General features: G+C 43.3%; 2 protein-coding genes across 2 annotated transcripts in view; one reads left to right on the forward strand and one right to left on the reverse strand.

Annotated features, from left to right (window-relative positions):
* Positions 1-2,072: 2,072 nt before the first annotated feature.
* On the reverse strand, positions 2,073-5,083 carry dctpp1 (dCTP pyrophosphatase 1). The gene has a single exon (XM_058384622.1). The coding sequence runs from the start codon at positions 4,935-4,937 to the stop codon at positions 4,455-4,457; it is 483 nt and encodes a 160-aa protein (XP_058240605.1). The 5' UTR covers positions 4,938-5,083; the 3' UTR covers positions 2,073-4,454.
* A 224-nt stretch (positions 5,084-5,307) lies between these two features.
* gatb (glutamyl-tRNA(Gln) amidotransferase, subunit B) overlaps positions 5,308-9,082 on the forward strand; it is a 32,798-nt gene continuing 29,023 nt past the window's right edge. Inside the window, exons 1-5 of the mRNA XM_058384619.1 lie at positions 5,308-5,488; positions 6,747-6,897; positions 7,343-7,456; positions 7,698-7,896; positions 8,427-8,549. Coding sequence (XP_058240602.1) covers positions 5,334-5,488; positions 6,747-6,897; positions 7,343-7,456; positions 7,698-7,896; positions 8,427-8,549 — 742 coding nt within the window. The 5' untranslated portion in view covers positions 5,308-5,333. The remainder of the gene's footprint in view (positions 5,489-6,746; positions 6,898-7,342; positions 7,457-7,697; positions 7,897-8,426; positions 8,550-9,082) is intronic.

Here is a 9,082-nt window from a genome sequence, read left to right on the forward strand (position 1 = left end):
AATCTGTTCATTAGCAACACGCTCAGTTTACAGGTTCCGTGAGGAAAATATGGCTCCTGAGCTAAGCTACTGCAGCTAACAGACACCTTTTTAGCATCACACATCATACAAACTGCATTTCTAAATCACTAACGGTGGTCAGTACCTCAGATTTCATGGTTTTGGTGTGGTTACACTCTATATACATTAAAAAAAAAAAAAAAAGCGGTTCCAGATGCGTATAAACTTGAGTTTTCGATATCAGAAGTAAACACACACACACTTATTGTTCATAATTCATAAATTAGCCAGCTAGCATACATTAGAAGCTAGCTTTGACACTGGACGAGAGAAAAAATAAATTCAAGATGTCCAACACACGTTTGATGTCATTTATCATCAACTGGGAAACGGTTTATATTTCTGGATAGTTAAAAAAAACAACGTTAGTGATCCATTATACTCCTCTTCTAAAATTCATACACTAGATGCCAGAGTACGTTGTGCATAGTGTAAGCGCGTAGTGCGTCATTTTTGAGACTTTTCATTAGCGCTAGTCAGTGGATTAACTTAGCGTGTTAGTTTAGTGTCTTTTGCGTCAGCTGAAGATTCTCGATATCAGTTATAACTCAAATGTAGTGTAAACACACACACACACACACAACACACTCATTGTTCATAAGATAAATTCATGAATTAGCGAGGTTAAGCTAGCATTTAGTCACTTTGTCCTTCAAACAGGCAACCCAGGGAGTATGATGAACTGAAAATGACACAGAACTATCAGGAATATCAACATTTACCTCAGATGTGTTGGAAAATGGGCTAAAAAATGCTTGTTTTGACTAAAATTACACTGTTATGACATTTAGCTTTAACTGAACAGGTAGCTTTCAGGAATTAAATGAATATAGTCCCTGGTGATTGCTTCACAGATCAGCCATAACATTATGACCAGTGCCAGGTGAAGTGAATAACACTGATGATCTCCTCATCATGGCACCTGTTAGTGGGTGGGATATATTAGGCAGCAAGTCAACATTTTGTCCTCAAAGTTGATGTTAGAAGCAGGAAAAATGGACAAGCGTAAGGATTTGAGCTTTGAGTTTGATGAAGGGCCAAATTGTGATGGCTAGACCACTGGATCAGAGCATCTCCAAAACTGCAGCTCTTGTGGGGTGTTCCCGGTCTGCAGTGGTCAGTATCTATCAAAAGTGGTCCAAGGAAGGAACAGTGGTGAACCGGAGACGGGGTCATGGGCGGTTCATTGATGCACGTGGGGAGAGAAGGCTGGCCCGGTTGGTCCGATCCAACAGACGAGCTACTGTTGCTCAAACTGCTGAAGAAGTTAATGCTGGTTCTGATAGAAAGGGGTCAGAATACACAGTGCAGGATGGGTCAGGACCAACACAATATGAGGCAGGTGGTCATAATGTTATGCCTGATCTGTGTGTGTATATATACATATATATAAACAAACATGTCGAGACATGGACTGTAGCTATACAAGGAACAAAATCATCTGCAGAACCCAGAATTGTTTTCTACTCATCCGGCCTGTTCCTTTAAAGACCTCGGTCTGACTCCGCACCTAGCTTCGGCGATAAATAACTAGCAAGCAGACGGCAATGATTCTGTACGAGCCACACAAACACAAACAAACGCCGGGTTTTATTTAAGAGGGCAACCACGTCATCTGTGATCTATACACTGCTGTGCTTCGCTATGATTTAGCTGGCAGGCTTTTATTTAATCAAACTGCACTTCTGGCAGGTGCTACATTTCCTAACACACACACACACACTTGCTGTAATGTTACAAACGAGCTTATAGATCTGCCATGTCAACTCTGCAATCTGTAACGAAAATAACAAGCAGATTTTTCTTTTTTTTGACAGACTTACACTTTAAAGAACGACGGAGAAGTAAAATATACAACAGCGCATTATTCAGGAATATAAAGACTGGTAGTTTAAATGGAAAAAAATATATAAACACACACTCATTTTGTAAATCTCTTCCAAGTCATGAATATTAATGTTGATGCACCTCCCAGGGCTTACACAGAAAATACACAGTTATTTATTTATATATTAACATATTTGTGTGTGAATATCCATCTATTCCCACTTTTTTCCTAATTAGGGTCACAGGGATCTGCTGGAGTCTATCCCAGCACACATTGGGTGAAAGGCAGGGGTACACCCTGGACAGGTCACCAGTCCATCACAGGGTCACACATATAGACGGACAACCACACACACTCACACTCACTCCTATGGGCAATTTAGAATTCCCAATCAACCTAATCTACATGTTTTTGGACTGTGGGAGGAAACCGGAGTACCTGGAGTAAACCCACACAGGCACGAGGGAGAACATGCAGATGTTAGAACATGTTAGAACCCGGGATTCGAACCCAGGACCTTCTTGGCGTGAGGCAACTGTGTGTGAAAATATTCATTTTAATTCATTTGTCACTTTTTATTTCATCCATGATCTGTTTTGTGCTCATGTTGTATACAAATAAAACTCCAAAATCATTTAATAATGATGATCTCTGCCTGTTTGGAAACTAGACCTCACTAATTACCATAATCGTGTGGTTAAGAGGCTAGTGCGCATATTCTGGACTCATTTAAATAATATTTGCATATTTTCTTGTTCCAGCCGTCATCCCAGGAATCAGCTGGACCGTAGGGAAAAGAAATGTTTCCTCGTTCTTTTAATATGTCCCCTAATCACTAATCCCTACACTGGATTATCACATGCACTACATAGCACACTAATCTAGGGAACAAACTGACTGAGTGTAAATAACAGTCACATAAACATCATTAGTCCCTTGATGTGTCCCAACCCACACACCATGTTCACTACACACTACGATTCTCCCTCACTCGTATATCAGGCTGAACGCACACTCGTCATGCATGTGCTGTCTAGTGTAGTGACACCGCGCCCCCTACTGGTGGGTTTCAGAGTGTAGTGCAGAAGGGAACATCTTCCATAGCAACAGTGCTACATAGCAACATCACTCTTCAGTAGATGGGGTGTGTGTATAGCAGCAACAGATTGAGAGCTCCCACTCCGTGTGTGTGTGAGGCCTTGTATGAAACATTTTCACAAAAGATTTGATTCAATGCCCACACACACACTCCCCTGTCTGTCACATGACTTCTGATATAGTCAAACATTCAGAATAAAAGCATTAGACATTTTTTAAAAAACAAATAAAACAACAATTTGTCAAATAAACTCAGTGAATTTTAATCTTCTTCCATTTTCAATTCCAAATCTCTCTGTACAAAAGTAAAGGAGTTGAAAGAAATCACTTTTCTCGAGGTGTGTGTGTGTGGCGTCAATCGGCTTTAGATGAAGGCAATCATTAACGTGTCACGTGAGCAGGACGTTTCACACAGCAGCCTCGTTACACTTTTATCACAACTCCAGAAACCAGCCAGGTGCAGTGTGTAAGCAAAATATTGCACTTTAAATACACACACACGCACACCTTTGTGTCTGAGCTAATTCACACAGCAGCTGTAATAAAATCCCACAGCTTCCAGAATAAAATGTAAATAAAACTAAGAGCATTAAAAGATTAATAATAAACAGCAGAAAATCCAAACAACTGATTTTGCTTCCAGAACCGAACCCACTGATTTACACACAGGCACTTATTTTCAGGGAAAAACATTAAACATGAACTATTGGAGCAATTAATCCAATCTGATAGATAATCTTACATCTGATCTAATAATGTCTAGAGTAATCAATCAATCTGATTATCAGCTACAGTTCAGTACTGGTCCTGGGTTTAGAGAGATGGACATTAGGGGGGTTCAGTACTGGTCCTGGGTTTAGAGAGATGGACATTAGGGGGGTTCAGTACTGGTCCTGGGTTTAGAGAGAGATGGACATTAGGGGGGTTCAGTACTGGTCCTGGGTTTAGAGAGATGGACATTAGGGGGGTTCAGTACTGGTCCTGGGTTTAGAGAGAGATGGACATTAGGGGGGTTCAGTACTGGTCCTGGGTTTAGAGATGGACATTTGGGGGGTTCAGTACTGGTCCTGGATTTAGAGATGGACATTAGGGGGGTTCAGTACTGGTCCTGGATTTAGAGAGGGACATTTGGGGGGGTTCAGTACTGGTCCTGGATTTAGAGAGGGACATTTGGGGGGGTCAGTACTGGTCCTGGATTTAGAGAGGGACATTTGGGGGGTTCAGTACTGGTCCTGGGTTTAGAGATGGACATTTGGGGGGTTCAGTACTGGTCCTGGGTTTAGAGATGGACATTTGGGGGGGTTCAGTACTGGTCCTGGGTGCTGAATGAGAAAATTAGATCATTTTTGGAGAATGTGAGCCACCCAAACACTCGCAGAGGGTCTCGTCCGTGCCACCCCCCTCCCCTCACATTACAGATCCTGGTCATCTTTCTGGAGTTCCTGGTGATGTTTCCAGGACCAGGGCTTCAGTCCTGATACTCGGTGTACTTCTTGGCGGACCCGTGCACTTTGCTGGCCGGGTATTTGAGCCGGTTGAGGGCCATCTTGCGCAGCACGGCTTGCGGCAGGTCCACGTGGCACTTCTCGGCGAGCTCCACCAGGTAGATGAGCACGTCACTGAGCTCCTGAGCCAGGTTCTCGCGCTCGGCCTCGGTCCAGCCCGGTAACCCTTCCGCCACCTCTCCGCGCCACTGGAACAGCTCGGACACCTCGCCCACCTCCCCGACCAGCGCGAGCAGCAGGTTGCGGGGCTGATGGAACTGATTCCAGTCGCGTTCGTCCGTGAACTCGGCCTGCATCCGCCGGATGTCCTCCAGACTGGGCTCAGGGGTGAAGCGGAACCTCTCGGCCGGCTCGTGCTGGCCGTTTTGCTGCACGTGCACCTCGCTGCTGGTCTTATTTTCAGAAGCGCTCGCGTGATGAGAACCGTTCTGCTTAGCTTCCATCATTGTTGTTATTCTCAATATTTAGGAATCTCAGATCAATAAAACGTACTAAAACTGACTAAAATACAAAATGAAGTCTAAAAGAAGATAAAACAACCCGACACACGCGTGAATCTCCCGCCACGGCAACACAAATACGGAAATGACGACAGATCAAGCGCCGGAAATATAGAGCAGAAAAGGGGGCGTTGATGCGTAATTACATTGTATTTTTTATTTAAATATATATATGTATTTGTTGGCATGTTTAATTTTTGTTTTAAACAGTACACAAACTAAAAAATACATACTTAAGCTTGAATATTAGATATTTATTTGTCTCTATGTTGAGGTTTCTCTGCCGAATTGTAGTCTTTGTAGAACTACATTTCCCACAATGCCCGGATTCCCAACACAAACATGGCGGCGTCCTGTTCGGGACACAGCGCTATGCTGCACAAATGTGTTCGGTTTAAAAGTCTGTGTAATGTCCATCTGTGTAGCGGTGTGTTTATCAGGAGGATATGGACATCTAGGTCTAAATGCCAGCTTCAACCCAAACTACAGAGTAAAAGGTGAGAAACTCACTAAATCACCCTCAAAGTCATTTGCACGGACAGTTAGCATAGCAGCGAGGTTTGTGAGAGGTTTACTCTCTTACCTGCGGCTGTTTTTTAAATAAATCCAGTTAATAAATTCACTTTATTCTACAGCGCTGCTGATTGTCCGAGTTCTTTATAAACAGCAGCTGTGAAAGTAGTTCCGGCTGCTCGGCAATCACATCGTTTCTATAGCAACAAATCATCCACAGGGACTATTCCCAGTAATGAATAAAGTTTTCTGTAAGGATCAGGACTCTCCAGTGTAGCTGATGTTTATCAGAGTTTTCAGATAGAAATATATTTCAGAACGAGAGTTTTACAAATTAATCTACACTATAATGCCAAAAGTATTGGGACACCCCTACTAAAATCATTGAGTTCAGGGGTCCAACTCGGCCCCTTAGTTCCAGTGAAAGGAACTCTTAATGCAATTTCATGCTTTGTGGGAACAGTTTGGGGATGACCCCTTCCTGTTCCAACATGACTGTACACCAGTGACCAAAGCAAGGTCCATAAAGACATGGATGAGTGAGTTTGGTGTGGAGGAACTTCACAGAGTCCTGACCTCAACCCCATAGAACACCTTTGGGATGAATTAGAGCGGAGACTGTGAGTCGGACCTTCTCATCCAACATCAGTGCCTGACCTCACAAATGCACTACTTCTAGAGGAATGGTCAAAAATTCCCATAAACACACTCCTAAACCTTGTGGAAAGTTTTCCCAGAAGAGTTGAAGCTGTTATAGCTGTAAAGGGGCGGGACAACTCCATATTACATTCATGTGCATGTAAAGGCAGACGTCCCAAAACTTTTGGCAATATAGTGTATCACTCTTGATGTGGATTAATAATAAAACTGCTTACTGGAAAATTTCAAAACAATTCAGCAATAAAAACTAACTGGAAAAACACAACACTTCTCACTAAACTGGTAAATCAGTGCAAGGACTGGCTTTGGTCACTTTACACATACATATGTTACAGTCATCCAGTATTTATAAATCTGCTTATTTCCCTCTAAAAGACACACAATCAGTGTTTTATTCCTTTCCACACCCCAAGAATCATTAATTAAAGCAGATTAATTAAAGCATCTGAGCATTTCGTCATGGTGCTGGAGGTGTAGCTTCAGTTCCTGTAGTAAACACATTAAATAAATTAACATTCGGTTCTGTTTTGTACGTACTGGAAACCAATCCTTGTATTTTTCACCCAATCTGGATGTTGAAAGCTCTCCTCAGATGGTGGGTGTGGTTGCCTTGGAGATCCACGCGCAGATTCAGGCCACATCAAAGCTGTTCTCGAGCTCACGTGTTGGATTCTCGGCCCCGCCCAATTCACACGTGTCCTTCTTCGATGCCTCGCTTCCTGGAACGCTTCCGGTGAGCTCGTGAATATGTAATGAGATAAGATATGTATGTTAGATATAGTAAGCAAGCGTGCTCATGAATATGGAATCAGATATGTTTTGTTAGACAGATATCTCAAGTGTGCTCATGAATATTTAATGAGATATGCATATTATACAGATATAGTAAGCAAGCATGCTTATGAATATATAATATGTTTTGTTAGACCTATATAGCCATATATGGTGAGTGTGCTCATGAATATATAATGAGATGTTTACTTAGACATATATATATATAGCGAGTTTGCTCATGAATATGTAATGATTTATGCATATTAGACAGATACAGTAAGCAGGCATGCTCATAAATATGTAATGAGCCTTCTGACTCCATTAGATAAAGAGGGGTTGCTAATGTGTTAGGAAGTCTAATTCATTCCTGCTGTGTGTGTGTGTGTGTGTGTGTGTGTGATCAGGTTCTGAACAGGAGGTGTGTAGAGGCGGCTGTAATGACCGGTCTCGCTCTCAACTGCAAAATCAACACAAAGTCTCTTTTCGACAGAAAGCACTACTTTTACTCCGATCTGCCCGTGAGTGTGTTTAGACTCGGGCTTGTTGCGACCTCGACGGCTCTGTCGCCATAGTGACAGCCTCTTCTGCTAGCGTTCTCTCCATTTTTCCTCCCATTTATCCATCCATCCATCCATCCATCAACCCATCATCTAGCCTACACAGTCATTTTTAGCAGAATTGAACAGGAAATTCAGGGTTCACAGGTGACATTCATCTGAAGTGTGTGTGTGTGTGTGTGTGTGTGTGTGTGTGTGATAGGCAGGTTATCAGATCACTCAGCAGCGACTGCCCATTGCGGTGAGCGGATCTCTAAGCTACAGTTATTTAGGTGGGAAGAAGAGGAGTGAGGTGATGATGAAGAGCGTGAGAGTGAGACAGATCCAGCTGGAGCAGGACAGCGGTAAAAGTCTCCATGATGACCAGAGGAGCCGAACACTCATTGACCTCAACCGTGCCGGTATCATCGCTTACATCATCGCTTACATCATCACTGCTGTATTCACCGTTCTCATACCCATCTCTTCTCCGTCTGTCTGCCTGTCTCTCTCTGTCTGTCTGTCTGTCTCTCTCTCTTTCTCTTTCTGTGTGTCTGTCTTTCTCTCTCTGTCTCCCTGCCTGCATGTCTGTCTGTCTGTCTCTCTTTCTCTGCCTGTCTGTCTGTCTCTCTTCTCTGTGCCTGTCTGTCTGTCTGTCTGTCTCTTTTTCTCTCTCTCTGTCTGTCTGTCTCTCTCTCTATCTGTCTCTCATTCTGTCTGTTTGTCTGTCTGTCTCTCTCTCTTACTTTGCCTGCCTTGTCTGTCTCTCTTCCTCTGTCTGCCTCTCTTTCTCTGTCTGTCTGCCTGTCTGTCTCTCTTTCTATGTCTGTCTCTCTTTTGCTGTCCGTCTGTCTCTCTCTCTGTCTCTCCCTCTCTCCCTCTTGCTCTGTTTCTCTCTCTCTCTTTCTCTCTCCCTCCCTCTCTCTCCCTCCCTCCCTCTCTCCCTCTCTAGGTGTGGGTCTGATGGAGGTGGTGATGGAGCCTGATATGTGTTGTGGTGAAGAAGCTGCAGCTGCAGTGCGAGAGCTTCAGCTCATCCTACAGACACTCGGAACCTGCCAGGGAAACATGGCGGGTGCGTAAAACACAACTCACACACGCACACACACACACATACACACACACACACACACACACACACACACACACACACACACACACACACACACACACACACACACACACACACACACACACACACACAGAAACGCGTTAAAAGCTCTGCACAGGAACAGTAAGTGATAGAGAAACTGATGATAAATCTACTTTCTTAATTTCATTAAGTTTTTTCTCTAATCAGTCTCGTATCTCTAATTACTCCGGGCTTCAGGTTCAATCACATTTGGATTGGAAGGAGAGAAAATAATTAGATTCTCCCTCCGTAATGAAACATTTCCCTCTTCCACTCTAATCAAAAAGACCCTCGAGCAAACTGTTTGTTTGCCTTCGCTTCATTTTTTCCCTCCATCAGCGCACTGCCGAGGATTTTCTGGGCTTCCCTCCTTAATTCACCTGATTTATGCAAATGGATTCCTTAATATTCAGATTTATGCGCAGACCCTGAGTAATCACTCCGACTGCGCCGAAGAGAAAAGTTCCCAATGAGTT

Source organism: Hemibagrus wyckioides, linkage group LG29 (assembly GCF_019097595.1).
Source record: "Hemibagrus wyckioides isolate EC202008001 linkage group LG29, SWU_Hwy_1.0, whole genome shotgun sequence".
Taxonomy (NCBI): domain Eukaryota; kingdom Metazoa; phylum Chordata; class Actinopteri; order Siluriformes; family Bagridae; genus Hemibagrus; species Hemibagrus wyckioides.

Bases quoted from the DNA above. Each gene is read 5' to 3' on its own strand.
- dctpp1 (XM_058384622.1), bottom strand. From the start codon at position 4,937: ATGATGGAAGCTAAGCAGAACGGTTCTCATCACGCGAGCGCTTCTGAA.